General features: G+C 40.7%; 4 protein-coding genes and 3 non-coding genes across 14 annotated transcripts in view; 6 read left to right on the forward strand and 1 right to left on the reverse strand.

Annotated features, from left to right (window-relative positions):
- Window positions 1-10785, forward strand: part of LOC119012053 (deleted in malignant brain tumors 1 protein-like) — a 29043-nt gene extending 18258 nt beyond the window's left edge. Inside the window, exons 21-32 of one of the 2 annotated variants that reach the window (XM_037085514.1) lie at window positions 124-438; window positions 1127-1435; window positions 1876-2172; window positions 3450-3758; window positions 3855-4169; window positions 5071-5379; window positions 5881-6177; window positions 7452-7760; window positions 7857-8171; window positions 9070-9378; window positions 9484-9777; window positions 9898-10785. In XM_037085514.1, the coding sequence (XP_036941409.1) occupies window positions 124-438; window positions 1127-1435; window positions 1876-2172; window positions 3450-3758; window positions 3855-4169; window positions 5071-5379; window positions 5881-6177; window positions 7452-7760; window positions 7857-8171; window positions 9070-9378; window positions 9484-9777; window positions 9898-10253 (3734 nt within the window). In that variant the 3' untranslated portion in view covers window positions 10254-10785. The remainder of the gene's footprint in view (window positions 1-123; window positions 439-1126; window positions 1436-1875; window positions 2173-3449; window positions 3759-3854; window positions 4170-5070; window positions 5380-5880; window positions 6178-7451; window positions 7761-7856; window positions 8172-9069; window positions 9379-9483; window positions 9778-9897) is intronic. The other variant, XM_037085515.1, reaches the window with a different exon arrangement.
- Window positions 10786-10937: 152 nt separating this feature from the next.
- Window positions 10938-13251, forward strand: zgc:153284 (uncharacterized protein LOC751696 homolog). 2 transcript variants are annotated; one of them, XM_037085522.1, is made up of 3 exons: window positions 10938-12123; window positions 12359-12526; window positions 13012-13251. In XM_037085522.1, exons 1-3 carry the CDS (start codon window positions 12079-12081, stop codon window positions 13072-13074), a joined length of 276 nt encoding a protein of 91 aa, XP_036941417.1. In that variant the 5' UTR covers window positions 10938-12078; the 3' UTR covers window positions 13075-13251. The 2 variants fall into 2 exon arrangements, with proteins under 2 accessions (XP_036941417.1, XP_036941416.1); XM_037085521.1 differs by lacking the exon at window positions 10938-12123 and having other exon boundaries at window positions 12130-12526.
- Window positions 13252-14186: 935 nt separating this feature from the next.
- Window positions 14187-17619, forward strand: rps12 (ribosomal protein S12). Its single transcript, XM_037087494.1, has 6 exons — window positions 14187-14296; window positions 14421-14467; window positions 15792-15908; window positions 16133-16235; window positions 16887-16988; window positions 17532-17619. The coding sequence occupies exons 2-6, from the start codon at window positions 14454-14456 to the stop codon at window positions 17592-17594; spliced, it is 399 nt and encodes a 132-aa protein (XP_036943389.1). The 5' UTR covers window positions 14187-14296; window positions 14421-14453; the 3' UTR covers window positions 17595-17619.
- Window positions 15621-15697, forward strand: LOC119013162. Its single transcript, XR_005072709.1, has one exon. It is a non-coding gene; the product is annotated as a small nucleolar RNA SNORD101 (small nucleolar RNA).
- LOC119013166 lies at window positions 15978-16062 on the forward strand. Its single transcript, XR_005072713.1, has one exon. It is a non-coding gene; the product is annotated as a small nucleolar RNA SNORD100 (small nucleolar RNA).
- Window positions 16686-16768, forward strand: LOC119013165. Its single transcript, XR_005072712.1, has one exon. It is a non-coding gene; the product is annotated as a small nucleolar RNA SNORD100 (small nucleolar RNA).
- Window positions 17620-17973: 354 nt separating the features above from the next.
- Window positions 17974-19915, reverse strand: part of eya4 (EYA transcriptional coactivator and phosphatase 4) — a 46972-nt gene continuing 45030 nt past the window's right edge. For all 6 annotated transcript variants that reach the window (XM_037087172.1, XM_037087170.1, XM_037087167.1 and 3 more), the window contains one exon: window positions 17974-18848. In XM_037087172.1, the coding sequence (XP_036943067.1) occupies window positions 18768-18848 (81 nt within the window). In that variant the 3' untranslated portion in view covers window positions 17974-18767. The remainder of the gene's footprint in view (window positions 18849-19915) is intronic.

Consider the following 19915-nt stretch of genomic DNA (forward strand, 5'->3'; position numbering starts at 1 on the left):
GTAACAAATGCAATCATTTATGATGTTGAAAGGTAAGGAATGATGTTGAAAAGGTAAGGATATCTACAAAAATTCATAGTCTTCTGATAGCAGATAATCATTTTAGCTTACCTTATTTCACAGGAAGTTTGGAAGTCCGGCTGGTCAACGGTAGGGATCAGTGCTCTGGCAGGGTAGAGGTCCGTCATGGTGACATCTGGCAAACAGTTTGTGACACAGACTGGACTCTGAGTAAAGCTCAGGTGGTGTGTGACCTGCTAGAATGTGGAACTGCACTGAACGCTCCAGGTGCTGCCCATTTTGGCCAAGGCAGTGGATCAGTGGTGGAGGCCAGTGAGTCATGCTTTGGCAACACGACATTTCTTCAGCAATGCTCAGCCAACGGTTTCCAAAGCTCAAGCTGTGGGCATGACCATGATGCAGGTGTCCAATGTGCAGGTAAAGCCTTTTAATCATCTGTAACACAATTCTCTTCTCTTTATACATTGCAATTAAAAACAGTTGAGTGGGAAAACAATGAATTCATTTTTATCCAGGTGCAACGATATCTTACAGACTTTGTTATCAATATTTGAATCTAATTCATAACAAGTAAGCCAATAATGATATTTCACATGATATTTCTATTCAATTATATTTGATTTGGTTTACATAAGTGGCACATTGAGTCTTATTCCATTGTTGTATTGTTCATTTTGTCCATGTAAACGATGTGGAAAGTCAAAAAGGTCAAAATCATCTCTCCCACAGGAAACTCTGCTCCTAAAATGCCTCATCAGTAGTCTCTATTTTATTTCTGTGACATCACACTATGTCACCATGTCACACTTTTTCATATTTCGTGCCTCATGACTAGTTTGGCACACACGAATTGATTTAGCACAGCTGCCCTGTTGTTAGCAGTGCCGGGTAGGCATGAACTTCAGACTATGGTGATGAGACAAGCAGTGTTTGCTAAATATACTATGAAATGTCTTCACATTGTTTTAAAATGACAATTTTTATGCATCAGTGTACATGAATGAAATTCAATAATCCAGATATACTTTTATAATTGTATATAAATGCATGTTTCAAGGATTGTCCTTTGCATTTTGACTCACTTCATTTCTGTCCTCATATGCAGCACAGATCCGGTTGGCCAGCGGCTCAAGTCAGTGCTCTGGCAGAGTGGAGGTCTTCTATAAAGGCCAGTGGGGAACTGTGTGTGACGATGAATGGGAAATGGCCGATGCCGATGTTGTATGTAGACAGCTTGGCTGTGGTCACGCAGTTTCTGCTCCTACAAGTGCCCACTTTGGTAGTGGCAGTGGTCCAATATGGCTGGATGATGTGGAGTGTACAGGCCAAGAGTCTGCTCTCTCACACTGTAATCACAACAGATTCGGACAAAATAACTGCGGGCACGGTGAAGACGCTGGTGTTGTATGCTCAGGTAACAAATGCAATCATTTATGATGTTGAAAATTAAATTTCATTTTTAAATCGTGTCTATATTCAATTCAAACTAAAGGGGAATTTTGCTAGTTTTAAACATTAATATTTATTTTTAGGTCTTGTGAAGTAATACTGCATAAGTGTCAGTAGCTGGGTTGCTTTCTGGGTAATGTAGGCACAAGGTTTTAAAAAGCAGTCAGCAGGTTTTTTTCATTCAACACATTCTTCTTGTTCTTAAAAACCTGACACCTACTTTACCTACAATGCAACTTAGCCACTGACTAACATCACTGGTGGCAATTGGTCAGATTACATGCAGCTTCCTCTTCAGCCAGAAAAGGGTTTATAGTACTTTTTCACACGTGTAGTGGTACTTTCTTTCAAACGTGTTAAAACACAGACTATCTAATTGCTCTTTGTCTCTTGTTTTCTTTGCAGCCATTAGACTCATTAATGGGACTGACCAGTGCTCAGGCAGGGTGGAGATCTCCCAGGGTGGCTACCTGTCACCAGTGTTTAACATGAACTGGGGAATGAATGAAGCTACAGTGTTGTGCAGAGAGATGAACTGTGGAGATCCTGTCAAGTTCAACGTTTCATATGGTCAAGGCGGAGCTCAGAGAGGGTATAAGGTCATTTGTAGTGGCAGAGAGAGCTCTCTGTCACAGTGCACACTGACAGAATATGTCCAGACCAGCAACGATCGTGTTGACGAGGCAGCTGTCCAATGTTCAGGTAAGACTTGGTGATGAATGGAAATTTGAATTCCTTTACTTATAATTAAAAGGTAGATAACTACATGGTAAAGCAGCTCTTGTGCACATCTCATTTGAAAATGGACTATAAAGCTGGGAATGCTTCAGGGATTGGATTCCTTGTGATTGGCAAGTCTCTACTGTGGCGTCTTCAGGATCTCAGTCAGATTCAGTGAGGCCTAAAACCATTATCATTGTGGTATAGTGGAAAAATGCTCTGGCTTGTTTGTATGTCTTTAAACTAGAGCTGTCAGTTTAATCGCCATCAATCAAATGATTGTCCATAGGTAACTCTAGTTTTTAATATTCTCATCAATATGGGAGTGGACAAATACGCTTGCCTTATGCAAATGTATGTTTATTATTATTATTGCTACAATTCAAAACATTGACAAATACTGTCCACAGTATTCTCCAGAATAACCTCAAAGGTACTACATGCTCAAAAATTACTCTGAAACAAGCAACAACAGATGGTGATTGACCTGAACTTAACGTTTTTCAGTAATACTTACACAATGTAGTTTCCAACATTACACTTGCAAAGGTTAACTAGCGATGTTTCTCGTCCTGCAAGCTGTAGCCACACATTGAACTATCACTGCTGAAAGCTTGTCTCATGTCAAGTTGTCCAGGTTTCTCTGTTGCAAATTTTCCAGCATGGTCTTCTTTTCGTGAGGGGGAGGAGGGGCGCTCTGCATCAGCTGTGTGCTTGGCCAGCAAGTGGTATTTGAGACTCAATGTACTCCAGTGGTAACTCAGTTCACACTGACAGTAAATGCAGATAAATTTGTTCTTGTTGAGAGAACCATGTGGCAGGGCTTTGAAGCTGAACTTGCCATTCAAAAGACCCGTTTCCTTATTCATTTCTGCTCACGGAGGTTTTTTATGCTTGCCATCCACGATGCTTCCGCTGTATCGCTTCCCTATTTCCCAAACTACAGGGTGGGCCAAGGGGTGATAACAAGGGTGCGTTAATTGTGTGTCAAAAAACCCCTCAAGGTTTTAAGAGGAATTTGTGTTAATGTGTTATCAAAATCTTGAAAAATATGCCTTAAAGGTACATTTCAATATAAGAAATTAACTATTGACAATCATGTGATTAATTGCATACACTGACAGTCAGTGCCAAATGCAGAAAAACTCGAGTACAATATGTGGGAGACAATTTTGGCTCAAAAAGCACACAAATAAAAAGAAATATCAAAAGTAGACCGCATGTAGTGTATTCATTCACAGAAGAACTGTCATTCTCAGGTAACGTGAGGTTGTCTGGTGGGCACAGTCGTTGTGTTGGAAGAGTGGAGTACTATGACAAAGGCCAGTGGGGGACTGTGTGCGGTGAATCCTGGGATATGAATGATGCAGCAGTGGTGTGCAGACAGCTGGACTGTGGGATAAGTCATAAGATTACCACCATCGCTGAGTACGGCAGCGGCACAGGACAGACCTGGACTGATCAAATTGAATGCAATGGGTTGGAGTCCACACTGGCTCAGTGCCCACAAAGTCCTCTCAGAGACGGAACTTGCAGCACCACCTCAGTTGCTGGTGTCGTCTGCACAGGTAAGAAAATCTATGTCACTTAGTTTCAGCAGAACTTTTTAGCCCCTTTCGGTTTTCTGATGACAGATAATCATTTTAGCTTACCTTATTTCACAGGAAGTTTAGATGTCCAGTTGGTCAACGGTAGGGATCAGTGCTCTGGCAGGGTAGAGGTCCGTCATGGCGACGTGTGGCAAACAGTTTGTGACACAGACTGGACTCTGAGTAAAGCTCAGGTGGTGTGTGACCAGCTAGAATGTGGAACTGCACTGAACGCTTCCGGTGCTGCCCATTTTGGCCAAGGCAGTGGATCAGTGGTGGAGGCCAGTGAGTCATGCTTTGGCAACACGACATTTCTTCAGCAATGCTCAGCCAACGGTTTCCAAAGCTCAAGCTGTGGGCATGACCATGATGCAGGTGTCCAATGTGCAGGTAAAGCCTTTTAATCATCTGTAACACAATTCTCTTCTCTTTATACATTGCAATTAAAAACAGTTGAGAGGGAAAACAATGAATTAATTTTCATCCAGGTGCAATGATATCTTATAGAATATGGTATCAGTATTTGAATCTAATTCATAACAAGTAAGCCAGTAATGATATTTCTCATGATATTTCTATTCAATTACATTTGATTTGGTTTACATAACTGGCACATTGAGTCTTATTCCATTGTTGTATTGTTCATCTTGTCCGTGTAAATGATGTGGAAAGCTAAAAGGTCAAAATCTGCACAAACAGAAGTTCCTCTCTCCCACAGAAAACTCTGCTCTTAAAATGCCTCGTCAGTAGTCTCTCTTTTATTTCTGTGACATCACACTATGTCACCATGTCACACATTTGCATATTTCATGCCTCTTGGCTAGTTTGGCACAGAAGAATTGATTTAGCACAGCTGCCCTGTTGTTAGCAGTGACCAGTCAGAACAGACTGGGTATTCGGGGGGGCTCAAAGAGATGGGAGGTCTAACAGAGCGTCTCAGTGACAGGGGGATACAGTGCTGCAGCACTGGACAGTATGATAATACTGTTTTTTGAGTAGTAAAGCATGTAATCCTGTTCTAGTATTAACCCAGAATAAGGTTATGAGATTGAAAAAAGAGCATAATATGTCTCCTTTAAAATGAACTTCTGACTATGATGATGAGACAAGCAGTGTTTTCTAAATATAATATGAAATGTCTTTACATTGTTTTAAAATGACAATCTTTATGAATCAATGTACATGAATGAAATTCAATAATCCAGATACACTTTTATAATTGTATATAAAAGCATGTTTCAAGGATTGTCCTTTGCATTTGGACTCACTTCATTTCTGTCCTCATATGCAGCACAGATCCGGTTGGCCAGCGGCTCAAGTCAGTGCTCTGGTAGAGTGGAGATCCTCTATAAAGGCCAGTGGGGAACTGTGTGTGACGATGAATGGGAAATGGCCGATGCTGATGTTGTATGTAGACAGCTTGGCTGCGGTCACGCAGCTTCTGCTCCTAGAAGTGCCCACTTTGGTAGTGGCAGTGGTCCAATATGGCTGGATGATGTGGAGTGTACAGGCCAAGAGTCTGCTCTCTCACACTGTAATCACAACAGATTTGGAGAAAATAACTGCGGGCACGGTGAAGACGCTGGTGTTGTATGCTCAGGTAACAAATGCAATCATTTATGATGTTGAAAATTTAATTTCATTTTTAAATCTTGTTTATAAGCAACTCAAACTAAAGGGTAATTTCACTAATTGTAAACACTAATATGTATTTTTAGGTCTTTTGAAGTAATACTGCGTAAGTGTCAGTAGCTGAGATGCTTTCTGGGTAATGTAGGCACAAAGTTTTAAAAAGCAGTCAGCAGGTCTTTTTCATTCCACGCATTCGTCTTCTTAAAAACCTGACACCTACTTTACCCACAATGCAACTTAGCCACCGACTAACATCACTGGTGGCAATTAGTCAAATTACATGCAGCTTCCTCTGCAGCCAGTAAAGGCTTTATAATACTTTTTCACACATGTAGTAGTACTCCCCAAGACCTGCAAACCTAGTTTTTGTGTGTAAAATTGGTGGAGTTACCCTTTAATCAGATGTTTATATCAAATGTGTCAAAACACAGACTATCTAATTGCTCCTTCTCTCTTGTTTTCCTTGCAGCCATTAGACTCATTAATGGGACTGACCAGTGCTCAGGCAGGGTGGAGATCTCCCAGGGTGGCTACCTGTCACCAGCGCTTAACTTTAACTGGGGAATGAATGAAGCTACAGTGTTGTGCAGAGAGATGAACTGTGGAGATCCTGTCAAGTTCAACGTATCATATGGTCAAGGCGGAGCTCAGAGAGGGTATAAGGTCAGTTGTAGTGGCAGAGAGAGCTCTCTGTCACAGTGCACACTGACAGAATATGTCCAGACCAGCAACGATCGTGTTGACGAGGCAGCTGTCCAATGTTCAGGTAAGACTTGGTGATGAATGGAAATTTGAATTCCTTTACTTATTATTAAAAGATATATAACTACATGGTAAAGCAGCTCTTGTGCACATCTCATTTGAAAATGGACTATAAAGCTGGGAATGCTTCAGGGATTGGATTCCTTGTGATTGGCAAGTCTCTACTGTGGCGTCTTCAGGATCTCAGTCAGATTCAATGAGACCTAAAACCATTATCACTGTGGTATAGTGGAAAAATGCTCTGGCTTGTTTGTATGTCTTTAAACTAGAGCTGTCAGTTTAATCGCCATCAATCAAATGATTGTCCATAGGTAACTCTAGTTTTTAATATTCTCATCAATATGGGAGTGGACAAATATGCTTGCCTTATGCAAATGTATGTTTATTATTATTATTGCTACAATTCAAAACATTGACAAATACTGTCCACAGTATTCTCCAGAATAACCTCAAAGGTACTACATGCTCAAACATTACTCTGAAACAAGCAACAACAGATGGTGATTGACCTGAACTTAACATTCAGTAATACTTACACAACGTAGTTTCCAACATTACACTTGCAAAGGTTAACTAGCGATGTTTCTCGTCCTGCAAGCTGTAGCCACACATTGAACTATCACTGCTGAAAGCTTGTCTCATGTCAAGTTGTCCAGGTTTCTCTGTTGCAAATTTTCCAGCGTGGTCTTCTTTTTGTGAGGGGGAGGAGGGGCGCTCTGCATCAGCTGTGTGCTTGGCCAGCAAGTGGTATTTGAGACTCAATGTACTCCAGTGGTAACTCAGTTCACACTGACAGTAAATGCAGATAAAGTTGTTCTTGTTGAGAGAACCATGTGGCAGGGCTTTGAAGCTGAACTTGCCATTCAAAAGACCCGTTTCCTTATTCATTTCTGCTCACGGAGGTTTTTTATGCTTGCCATCCACGATGCTTCCGCTGTATCACTTCCCTATTTCCCAAACTACAGGGTGGGCCAAGGGGTGATAACAAGGGTGCGTTAATTGTGTGTCAAAAAACCCCTCAAGATTTTAAGAGCAATTTGTGTTAATGTGTTATCAAAATCTTGAAAAATATGCCTTAAAGGTACATTTCAATATAAGAAATTAACTATTGACAATCATGTGATTAATTGCATACATTGACAGTCAGTGCCAAAGACAGAAAAACTTGAGTACAATATGTGGGAGACAATTTTGGCTAAAAAAGCACACAAATAAAAAGAAATATCAAAATTAGACTGCATGTAGTGTATTCATTCACAGAATAACTGTCATTCTCAGGTAACGTGAGGTTGTCTGGTGGGCACAGTCGTTGTGCTGGAAGAGTGGAGTACTATGACAAAGGCCAGTGGGGGACTGTGTGCGGTGAATCCTGGGATATGAATGATGCAGCAGTGGTGTGCAGACAGCTGGACTGTGGGATAAGTCATAAGATTACCACCATCGCTGAGTACGGCAGCGGCACAGGACAGATCTGGACTGATCAAATTGAATGCAATGGATTGGAGTCCACACTGGCTCAGTGCCCACGAAGTCCTCTCAGAGACGGAACTTGCAACACCACCTCAGTTGCTGGTGTCGTCTGCACAGGTAAGAAAATCTATGTCACTTAGTTTCAGCAGAACTTTTTAGCCCCTTTCGGTTTTCTGATGACAGATAATCATTTTAGCTTACCTTATTTCACAGGAAGTTTAGATGTCCAGTTGGTCAACAGTAAGGATGAGTGCTCTGGCAGGGTAGAGGTCCGTCATGGCGACGTGTGGCAAACAGTTTGTGACACAGACTGGACTCTGAGTAAAGCTCAGGTGGTGTGTGACCAGCTAGAATGTGGAACTGCACTGAACGCTTCCGGCGCTGCCCATTTTGGCCAAGGCAGTGGATCAGTGGTGGAGGCCAGTGAGTCATGCTTTGGCAGCACAACATTTCTTCAGCAATGCTCAGCCAACGGTTTCCAAAGCTCAAGCTGTGGGCATGACCATGATGCAGGTGTCCAATGTGCAGGTAAAGCCTTTTAATCATCTGTAACACAATTCTCTTCTCTTTATACATTGCAATTAAAAACAGTTGAGTGGGAAAACAATGAATTCATTTTTATCCAGGTGCAATGATATCTTACAGACTTTGTTATCAGTATTTGAATCTAATTCATAACAAGTAAGCCAGTAATATTTCTCATGATATCTCTATTCAATTATATTTGATCTGGTTTACATAAGTGGCACATTGAGTCTTATTTCATTGTTGTATTGTTCATTTTGTCCATGTAAACGATGTGGAAAGTTAAAAAGGTCAAAATCTGCACCAACAGAAGTTCATCGCTCCCACAGAAAACTCTGCTCCTGAAACGCCTCGTCAGTAGTCTCTCTGTTATTTCTGTGACATCACACTATGTCACCATGTCACACATTTGCATATTTCATGCCTCTTGGCTAGTTTTGCACAGAAGAATTGATTTCGCACAGCTGCCCTGTTGTTAGCAGTGACCAGTCAGAACAGACTGGGTATTCGGGGGGGCTCAAAGAGATGGGAGGTCTAACAGAGCGTCTCAGTGACAGGGGGATACAGTGCTGCAGCACTGGACAGTATGATAATACTGTTTTTTGAGTAGTAATGCATGTAATCCTGTTCTAGTATTAACCCAGAATAAGGTTATGAGATTGAAAAAAGAGCATAATATGTCTCCTTTAAAATGAACTTTTGACTATGATGATGAGACAAGCAGTGTTTTCTAAATATAATATGAAATGTCTTCACATTGTTTTAAAATGACAATTTTTATGCATCAGTGACATGAATGAAATTCAATAATCCAGATACACTTTTATAATTGTATATAAAAGCATGTTTCAAGGATTGTCCTTTGCATTTGGACTCACTTCATTTCTGTCCTCATATGCAGCACAGATCCGGTTGGCCAGCGGCTCAAGTCAGTGCTCTGGCAGAGTGGAGATCCTCTATAAAGGCCAGTGGGGAACTGTGTGTGATGATGAATGGGAAATGGCCAATGCTGATGTTGTATGTAGACAGCTTGGCTGTGGTCACGCAGTTTCTGCTCCAACAAATGCCCACTTTGGTAGAGGCAGTGGTCCAATATGGCTGGATAACGTGGCGTGTACAGGCCAAGAGTCTGCTCTCTCACACTGTAATCACAACAGATTCGGAGAAAATAACTGCGGGCACGGTGAAGACGCTGGTGTTATTTGTTTAGGTAAACGGCCTGGCTCGTTCTGAATCTGTGAATGAAGTCTTTACCTCAGATAAAACTGTGGCATCTTTTATGACCAAACTAATTAAAAGTTACTCTCTGTTTCAGGTACTCTAGAGAAGCCTCAAATCACCTTCAGTCCGGCTGCAGATGTAAAATGGGGTGACAGAGTTGAAATCACCTGCACTGTTGGATCAGAACACCTGGGTGGGACATTCATCCTGAGAAAGATGGGAGGAAATTTTCAAATGGAAAAATACTCCTCACACGAAGCTGCAACCTTTGTCTTCCCTTCAGTGGAATTCAGCCAACAGGGGTCATACTACTGTGAATATCAGAAGAAGCTGCCCAATCAAGTCATCTATTATCCTCAAGGAAATGTAGCTGAACTCTCCATCACAGGTCATTAATCTTGTGCATTGTATGCCCACTTGAGTGTTATTGATTGAAATTTGACTGTACAAGATTGCGAACATGAATATGATCTCTGTGAGTTTGTAAAATTCTTTGTCTGTTCTGCAGTGAAAATGGATACACCCAGAATCTCCATGACATCTCCTCATGTAATCTACAGCCCGGACAAAATATCGGTCAACGAAGGCAGCAGCTTGTCTGTCACCTGCTCTTCTCTTTCCACACATTCTGGAGGTTACTTCTATCTGAGAAAGTCCAATATGACCGTCACAGACGCAAAACCTGCATTTAGCCACTCTATCTTCCACCTGGCGACCTTTGACTTCCCTTCAGTACAGAATGAGCACCAAGGAGAATATAGCTGTGTCTTTTGTCTTAACATCTCCAGCATGTCCCTCTGTTCTCTTCCCTCAAAGTCACTACAAGTCAGTGTAATCGGTGAGACCAATATGGAAAAGAAATAGATAATTAAAAATGAAATGTATATGTACGTATTACCTGAAACTATCACTAAGTAATATAAATGATAATAAGTCTACACACAATGTTCTTCATTAATGTGTGTAAGATCAAACGGATTTGAGTTGGGCATCTATTAGTAAAACCGAAATCTCGCAAGTATTGTATAGAAACCTTACAAGAAATGTGTAAGATGTAACATATGTGAGACATACGTACAACAACAAAAAAAATCCCACAAATTTCAAATAAAATTACATGGAAAAGCACATAATGAGATGAGATTCATTCATTGTGATAACACCAGAATTGTAAAGGTGAGCACTTTCTCAACGCCAGGTTTATAACTCAGTCTTCTCTCTCAACCAGTGAATTTTCCTAAAATGATTACAATGGGAAAATTTGTTGTTATTTAAGATTGAATTAGAAATTATATCCAAAGCAAGAGGTAAAATGACTTTTTTTTAATGTATATGCAGCAAATATTCAAAATCTGCATGTATTCGATAATAGGCAAAATAAAAATATTAAAAAAGACCCACTCACTCCTTTCTTGCTGTACAAGGATTTTGCACAGAATTAGCTTATGGATATACACAAGTTGTGTATTTACTTTTGATATCCAGAGAAGTGGCAGTTGATTTATCAAAAGAAGAATAGATGTATATTGTACGCTCTCCACTCTGATATGTGATGTTTCATCACAGTAACATTGGAAATAGATTGGAAAGAAATGTTTCACACCTTAAATTACAATTCACTTACAGCACAGTTACACTCAATTACAGTAACAGTAATAGCAATTAGTTGCTTTCCAGCTCAGCAAACCTAAATGAATAAGTGACCATCTCTACATTTAGTTCACATCCATTCATTTACAGTAAAATATCTTTAATGGAATACTGATACAGAAATGTGCTCCCTGTAAACTGGCTTTCACTGTCATGGATGAGGAACATGACACACATGAAAGTGTTTCCTCTTGTGATTGTGAAATGTCAAGGTACTTTGTACATAAGCAGCAGTAATGGTGGTGTTCAAACTGATCTACAGTGCCAGCTAATGGTTTCTCGCAAAAATACTTGATTGCTTCTCTTGTCCCAGCAGAATGTAAGTTTCAGCAGGTCTTCCTTCAGTTCCTCTTCAATACACCTGTAGTGTTGTGTCTCACTGCCAAAGGAGAGATTCGAGATGCAACTTTGCTCCTCCCTTAATCCATGGGAATAGACATCATCTATCTCTCAGGGGGACATAGTCATATAATTATAAAAACAAATAACACTGAAAGCTTACTTTGTTTCACTATGATCTTTCTTTGTCCACCAAAATCAACAAAAAACATGTTTCTTGTGTTCGCTTTAAACTCAAATAGTCAATTTTAAGCAAGTAAGTACAAGTGGTGGGATAAATATTTGAGAAGCGAGCTTGTTAGTGTCACCGGCTCAAATCCCCCAAACCAGCAGGATCAACCAGCCTCTCCAGAGTTGCTGCCTCAGCTTGGTGCTAAGGAGGCCCTGAGACTGCTGTTTGCCCTGGTCTAAGTGCAGTGTGAACAGCCCCTGTGTGTATCAGCACTTTCACCATCGACACAGGCATGTCACAGCTGGAAATGCAGCCTGCAGAAGTGGGTGTGCCCATGCAGGTAGGCAAGCCATGTCCAAACCTGCTCACCTTGTCTGCTGCTGAAGCAAACCAGCACCACATACCTGCATTCGGGATACCGGAACATTGTCTGTCTCTCCAGTTCCCTCTGCACTTCTCTCAGCCTGTCTCTCCATTAAGCCTGTTTAAGTGTGTCTAGATCAAGGTGTTGTTGTTGGAATTGCAGACATGACGATCACAGTGTTTATTACCAGCGTGAGCAGTTCCATGGAGGTAAAGTATGCTGTCTAATTTCAACTTCGCTTCATTCTTTTTGCCTTTTTAGGCATGCTGTGAAGACAGCAGAAGTAGGAATTACATTTTATTTCTATAGACAAACTACAGCTGCTCATTGTGGACGGTGAAATCAAGTTCATGGCAAAATAGAACTTGGTGTATATAGATCACAGGGCGACATATGAATGTAGCATTCTTGATAACTTCTCTGATGATGTACTGTCCCGTTCAGATAAAGAAACACCAGCAAAGAATTTCGATGGTCCTGGACTCCAAGAAGGTTCCGTACAAAATTGTGGACATTAGCAGCGATGACGAGGGCAAGGCTTTAATGAGGGAGATAGCAGGGGACCAAAAAGCACTGCCGCCTCAAATAGCCAATGGGAGCGTCTACTGTGGGGTAAGTCTAGCACGATAACCTGCAAAATAAATAGTAATGTGTACTGACTGTGCAACACGCCTTCTCAAAACTAAGGGAGTTATGACTGAATGTTAATCATTTACATGCTTGCTGCATTTCTCACAGAAAAAAAACACCTTTGGTAGTCAAAGGGCGTAGACATGGGAATTAACTAAATATTTACAGATAACTAAAACACCCACAGGACGCGTGGAGACCTCACAAATGCATACAGAATTGCACAGTCATACTTGTTGACACACACAGATATGCTGTTGGAAAGGTGTTGCTCTAATTTAAAATGGTGGTAACAAGTCATTATGAACCTATGTGTTCTGATTATGTGTTTGGGCTAACATGTACAGCACACAATCACTACTACCAAACAGATACATTTATGAGGAAGTGTTAAAACAATCTCTGTAACGGTTCCTCTGTCGCTTTTTCTCTTGTCCCCTACCCCCGACACCTCCTCTGTCTTTCAGGACTATGCTGCGTTTGAAAATGCAGTCGAGGCAGAAGAATTAGAGAAGTTTCTAAAACTCTAAAAGGAGTGAGGACCAGCTGTGGGACAACTCAGCCGCATCTAGTTAAGCAAATGAACAAAAAGCAAATCCACAAAAGATTATATTAGAATTTAAAGAAATGTAAATTTGGTTTACAGTGAGGTGGAAAGGAGTTTTTGTTGTTTTGACAGTTTGTGTTGTTAAATGAATAAAAATGTTTAAACCATCTGAACTCTGCCTGTTCCACTCATTGACATGAATTATGTCATTTCTGTGAAAGGTCAGTGCAAAGCGATGCGAAAAAAACATTTAAACTGTTAATCTCACTTTATGGATGTAAACGTACTCTCTAAGAAAGACTGACTAATGTGATCTGCTAGGGTTTTTCAGATCAGAGCATCAGCATAGCAACAGATCATATTTGCACATCTGAAAACATCAGCAAATGTACACAAGACCACACCTACAGTCAAACATTCTGACAAGATTTGTCCATAATCCTGATTGAAATAAACACAAATTAACTGTAGGAATTGTGAGCATATAGAACAAAATGTAAACCATGTTAATACCACTAACATTGCACAACCAAGATGAGGCTATAACATGCATAAACCTGTTACCCTGGTGCTTGTTGGGAGGCTTTTACTACACTGACCCCTGGGGCACCACAACATTAAGACAAACTTATCATACTTCAGTTGTTGCAAAGAGGACTTTACACATCATGTACAGATTCTGATCAGTACCTTAAACATTTGTTGATAAAATAGTTAATAGTGACTAGGTCAATTTAAGGAATATTGGAAAGTAGTGTTTTCTTTAACGCTTTGAATCCACATTTCCTTCTGTTATAGTTAATTATGTGGCACCTTTATGGTTGAATAACATACTTGCCTGTATGTATTCATATTATAATTTCGAAATATATTGGGCTAATTCATGTGACATTAAACACTCTTGGTTTCAATGAACTGATATTGCAGGTCTATGTGTAGCCTATTTCTTTGTCCCTTTATTGTATCAACATTTTTTTGGGGGGGGTACATAGCAAAAATAAAAGAGTGATTCCAGGAGAAAACAACCTTTGAAGAGAGTAAGCGTCATTAAAAACAACTCAAACCAATAAGAATGTCAACGTTGGCATCAGGCAGCACAGTGGACAGCACTGCTCGGAGCGGATGGGGCCTAGTCGGGCCTGGTGGTATTAAATCCTTGTCGCGGGCTTATGACGTCCTCTTTCCCCGCTGCCTGAGTGGCTTTGGTACGTTTTTTCAGTCACCGGCACAATCCACAGGATTAATCAAACATCTTGATTTATAAAAGCATCACATTGACCTTTGTTGGTTGGAAAATAACTCTCCTTTCATATCTGTTCTTTATTGCAGAACTTTAAGTCGAACATCCATCAAATATCAACAATGGCCGAGGAAGGGTGAGCATGACTCCTGTATTTGCCGTCAGCCCCACATAGTGTTAGCCGGAGATATCTAACGAACAGAAACCGCTGACTTGAAGCAACTTTGGGTGGAAAATGTTGTTGGGGCTGTAATTTTAACTCAATACGATTACAGGCTACCTGCAATGACTGGTGTGGTGATAAAATAGACTTGCAAGTTTACACGAGCTAACTGGCTAGCTTAGCGGAGGAGCAGGTTTATGGACGCTTGAAATCTGCGTATGTCAAACAGCTATCGGGTGTAGGGATGGTTAAAACCTGTAAGACGTTTGGGCGTCTATGAGCTTGTTTAAAACCCAGTGAGGGTGTCGTTTTACTGGGGAAACCTAACTGGCTGCAAAGATGTATGAAAACTGGAAGTGTAGGATGGTCTCCCCTTTGAGCCCATATCTGAAATTTGTAACCTGGTACGTTAGAGCCCGCAGATTTTATTTAATCCGACATCAGAGTTGGAATAAGAGAGACAAAACACAAGGAAATTAACTTGCCTTTTATTAATCTGATAAGGCGCTATGCATGGACTATGTAGCCATTGTTGGCAACAGTATTATGGCAATTTGACTCAGAACCTCAATGTGTTAGTGTATCAGTTATGTCAGTTTGACAGTCATTTTTAATGTTGCTACCTGTGAGGAATATCTAACAGTTTGTAAAAAAAAAAAAAAAAAAAAAAATCTTTGAAAACCACCTTTTTTGAAAATGCTTAATTGCTGCAGGGTATTCTGGTCCTTGCTTATGACTTGAGCTTATTGCAGACTTTACATGACAGGGAAATGGAGAAAATCCGTAAACCAATTAATGGCAGTGTAGAGGACAAACACCCCAACAAGCAATTGTGGATTCACGAGGATAGATGTGCATCTTAAATGTGTTAATGGGCAATCTAGCTCCAAAAATGGCTTTATGATTGAAAACATCTTAGACACATCAACTTTCATCAGCAGGATTAGGTTGCATAAGATAACCTAACCCTCTAGAATTAGTTTTTAACTTAATCTAAAATGTCTGAACGAAACTAGTCATCTGCACAGGAGATTGTTTCTTCAATTGCTCCACATTGCTAAATTTGTCACCCCACTGATGCTTAACGGTCAGCTGTCAAAATATTCCTTTTAGTGAGCTCTCTGGTGCTTGAATGATGACTCTTTATTCTTTTGTCGGATACCCCTTCACTCTACAATGAGTGAGATCCCTATTCTGACATGCTAGAAGCTCTACTAAAATCCATTTGTTTGTCACCCCCCGTTTTTGGTAACTATTTATTTTTTTTAACCTTCTCTTTTCGTCCCATTTCTAATAGCGTTGCTGCTGGAGGTGTCATGGATGTCAACACCGCTCTCCCTGAAGTGCTCAAGACCGCACTCATCCACGATGGCCTTGCCCGTGGTATCCGCGAGGCTGCCAAGGCCCTGGACAAGTATGTGTGTGTGTGGGGGGGGGGGGGAGGATAATTACTTTAGCAATTCTTTGTTTGGTCTTGAGTAGGTGTATCGCTGATGATATCTTGGCTCCCTCTACTGAGCTTCCATGCGGAAGACTGCCATTGTTACCCAATTTCTGTCTGAGATATGCCATCAAATTTGGAAGTGTGAACATGTTGTAGAAACACTTGCTGCAAGCTAATTCAGTGTTCTGTTGCAGGCGTCAGGCCCATCTTTGCGCCCTTGCAGCCAACTGCGACGAGCCCATGTACGTCAAGCTGGTGGAGGCCCTCTGCGCTGAGCATCAGATCAACCTGATTAAGGTAATGAGCCAGACTGATGACGCATCAGGAGGATGAACAGAAAGGATTCTAAATCACACTTCTCTCCAAAGTCTGTTGAAAAGTCCTTTTTTTTTTGTGACCGCCTGTTAGAATTTGGCTACATGTTTCTGATGACGACCAATTGGATGGTGAAACAAGTGGTTGTCATGTTTTTGTTAAGCTACTACAAGAGATTTGGTGAGGATAGTCTGACCCACTGGGTTGGACTGTCATTGGGGGCTTACCTCACCAGCATTCTCATCCTCTGTCTGCATGTTTTCAACATCCCTCTCCTTTGCGGGGAGAAAAAACCTGCATTTCAAATCATGTCTATAATGGCAGATTCCCTTTACCCATCTGACATTGGGAAGGGAAATGCTTAATTTAATTTTTATAGAGTTTTTTCCAAGATGTTTTGTGCAACAGATGAATTACCATGTTATGTACTGCTGTATCACTGATGATAATTTGGCTCCCTCTACTGAATACTATGAGGAGATCGCCACTGTTACCCAATTTCTGTCTGAGATACAGATGAGTACAAACATTGCTGTGGTTCTTATCTTGCTGCACAAGCATTTAAAACTGCATTTGTTACTTCACTTTGGTGTGACTCAATTTTGAAAGATGCTTTTATTAACTTGATTTCAGGTTGATGATAACAAGAAGCTCGGCGAGTGGGTTGGTCTGTGCAAGATTGACCGTGAGGGCAAACCCCGCAAGGTGGTGGGCTGCAGCTGTGTCGTGGTCAAGGCAAGTGACACTGTTGGTGCATTCAACTGAAAGATAGGAACTAAATTTCCTTTCAGGAGAGATGTGCTAATCTTTAGTCGACTACAGCTGGGATTTGTAGAATGCCAATCAAGTGCAGATGCTTGTGCTTTGTGCCATGCAGCTGATGTTGATAACTCTTGGCTATATGACAGCCAGGGTACGAGCCCCTACATCGATCAGTGGTGTCTGGGGTCCCTAAGAATGGCTACATACAGTCTCTGGTTGAAAGATCACCTCTGTAATATCAAACTGAGCTATGTTGGTTTAAACAGATTGCTCATTGTAAACTTCTAGTTTCCAAAATGTGTATGCTGGTTTACGAGTCAACTAACAATAGTTCCGCTTGATTACTTTTTTTAATTATAAGCATGCTGCTTTTGGATGGGATATTTCACTTGAAAGCAGCATACCTTTACTGTGGTTAACTGCAAAGGCATGGAACAGAGATGGATTTAACAAAAAATGTCTGCAATTTAAAATGTAGTGCTTAGTCTCAACTTTTTTTTTTTTAAATGTCTACAGGATTATGGCAAGGAGTCCCAAGCCAAGGATGTGATTGAAGAATATTTCAAAGGCAAGAAATGAGAGGTCAATAAATCGTGGAAAATAAGCTTTTTGTCTCAAGTGTTTTTTTTTTACTCTTTAACAGACATCTAATGAGCCCATTTAAGTTATTGGCACCAACTATAAAATCATGGTCTGCTTAGATATGAACTTGAATTTCGACAAGATTGCAAACAAACATTTTTGGATGATTCAGTTCACGGAAATGTTCTGCGTGTCAGCAAGAACCAGTTTTATAGAGGACAAAGTTGTTGGGTGTCTGATTTCTCACATTCCTATCTGGCTTGTATTTGCTACCAGGAAATGTGGACTATTAATAATATGCAGCACTGTTTCGATTTACTTTAGGTCATCTATTTGGTCAGTTATAAACTTCATGAGGGAAGACAAGACGCATAAGTCATTTGGATAAGTTTTCTCCGTTTTTATATCTACATACATAGACATTTCTGAATAAAGAAAAGACATTCAAACACATTAAGGCACAACACATCATAACGCACATCCTCAGTCCCCCTCACCCTCCCCCCAAAATTACAAAAATCCAGAGGAAAAAACATCCCAAAGCTTTAAATTTCCTTTCCTTGACAAAAACATCCACCACTGCCCTTTTTAAGTTTATTGTAAATAATTTACACAAGTTTCTGCCACAAGACTGCATTGTTGTGATTATACCACCAGGAAGAAAATGCTTTTTTAGAAAAAAAAAAACAGCCGTTATCCCCGCACACATAATGCTGCCTGTACAGAGTAGCCTTCATTTATTGAAGATGGGTTGTTCCAGGTGACCCAGAGAAGGCCGGACACTGGCCTTTGTGCTCCAGAACAAACCGACAAGGCCTCCCCCCAGGCCACGTGAGGTCTTCAGCCTTTATAGGCCTTCAGTCTGCTGCAAGGACAGTAGACAGGCTTTTCACAGAGGTCCACTCCCAGCATCGAGGGGGCGCTGGGTAGTGGAGTCGCCTCTTCAGCCCACTGTTCTTTTTCATTTACCTCCTTTCACCTCTCCTTTTGCTTCTTAAGACCGTTCAGAGTTTGTAAATCCAGACGTTCAAAAAAACAAGACAAAAAAAATAAAATCACAAAAACGGTTGCAGTGTACTGTTTGTTCTTAAATAGTTATACAAAAGAAGGGGGCTGCCTGGCTGACCATGTCCATAGTAACATTTGCATGAGTCCATATTGCTATAATAGTTACAGGTACTCAAACTCCAGTGCTTGGTGTAGTGCCAGCAGGTCAGAGTGACTGGATATCCTCCAGAAAGGCATGTTGTGCTGTGGAGTGAACACACACACGTCATTAACACCAGCAGTACTGAGTCTTAGCTTGCACACCACCACCTTCAAGTCATGCAAGCTACCCTACAGTAGCTTGTAGCTGCTTGCTTTGCAAAAGCACTGCAAACAAAATCCATGCAATCCTAAATAGAGGCTGAAAGGAAGAGCTCGGCATTATGGGAAATGTGCTTATCTGCTTCTGACTGATATTACACTCTGATGTGGCTGTTCAATAGGACTACTGACGGGCAATGGAAATGATGTACATTTCAGAACATCTGGATAAATATCATCAATGGGGATGTAGTCTAAAAATATTGCTACATTATTTTAAGGCCACAGCTACAGTCAACAGCTGTTGGATTTACATAAAGGATGGCAATGGGCGAGAAGGTCCAAAGGTATAAAAGTACAACTCTAATATATACCAGCACACAAACTAACATGTTAATGTGTAGAAATAATTATTTGTGATTTTATGATGGATGACAACACTTTATGCTAAGCTAAGCCAACAAGCTCATGCTTTCACCATGAGGTTTGCCTGGCTAATAAAGTAATATACTTCACTGGCCCATAAAACTCAGGTTTGGTTTGAATTAAACAAGAAAAAAAAGAACTATTCTGTTAACCAAACCTAACTGGATGCTGTAGCCTTATGTTTAGCGGACCAAGACGGCAAACAAGCACATTTCTCATAACGTCAAAGTGTTCCTTCAACAATCCCAGCACCCAGCGTTAAGAATGACACCCAGAAGCTGGAGAAGAGATGGGATTTATATTCACACTTACAGAAACATGTCCTACTTTGTCGGGATATATCGTATTTTTTCTCTCTCACATGAACTGCAGTATAACAGTAAAACAAGACTCCACACACCGATGGATGAAATCCAACATTATTGCTCAAAACGAATGAGATTGATCGAAGCTTAGTCGCTGTACACGTGTGCAGCCATTCATTTACGTGTTAAAATCTGACACAAACCATGTTGACTTTAGAAGTGTACGATTCAGAGCAACAAGTCATTTGAGAAATTTGCCTTCAGGTGGCTCACAATTTT

This window comes from Acanthopagrus latus, chromosome 22 (genome assembly GCF_904848185.1).
Source record: "Acanthopagrus latus isolate v.2019 chromosome 22, fAcaLat1.1, whole genome shotgun sequence".
Lineage (NCBI taxonomy): Eukaryota > Metazoa > Chordata > Actinopteri > Spariformes > Sparidae > Acanthopagrus > Acanthopagrus latus.

Bases quoted from the DNA above. Each gene is read 5' to 3' on its own strand.
- zgc:153284 (XM_037085521.1), top strand. From the start codon at position 12,308: ATGAATGTAGCATTCTTGATAACTTCTCTGATGATGTACTGTCCCGTT. The intron at 12,527-13,011 runs GTAAGTCTAGCA...TCTGTCTTTCAG, and splicing joins ATGGGAGCGTCTACTGTGGG to GACTATGCTGCGTTTGAAAA.
- rps12 (XM_037087494.1), top strand. The intron at 15,909-16,132 runs GTATGTGTGTGT...GTTCTGTTGCAG, and splicing joins GCTGCCAAGGCCCTGGACAA to GCGTCAGGCCCATCTTTGCG. The intron at 16,236-16,886 runs GTAATGAGCCAG...ACTTGATTTCAG, and splicing joins ATCAGATCAACCTGATTAAG to GTTGATGATAACAAGAAGCT.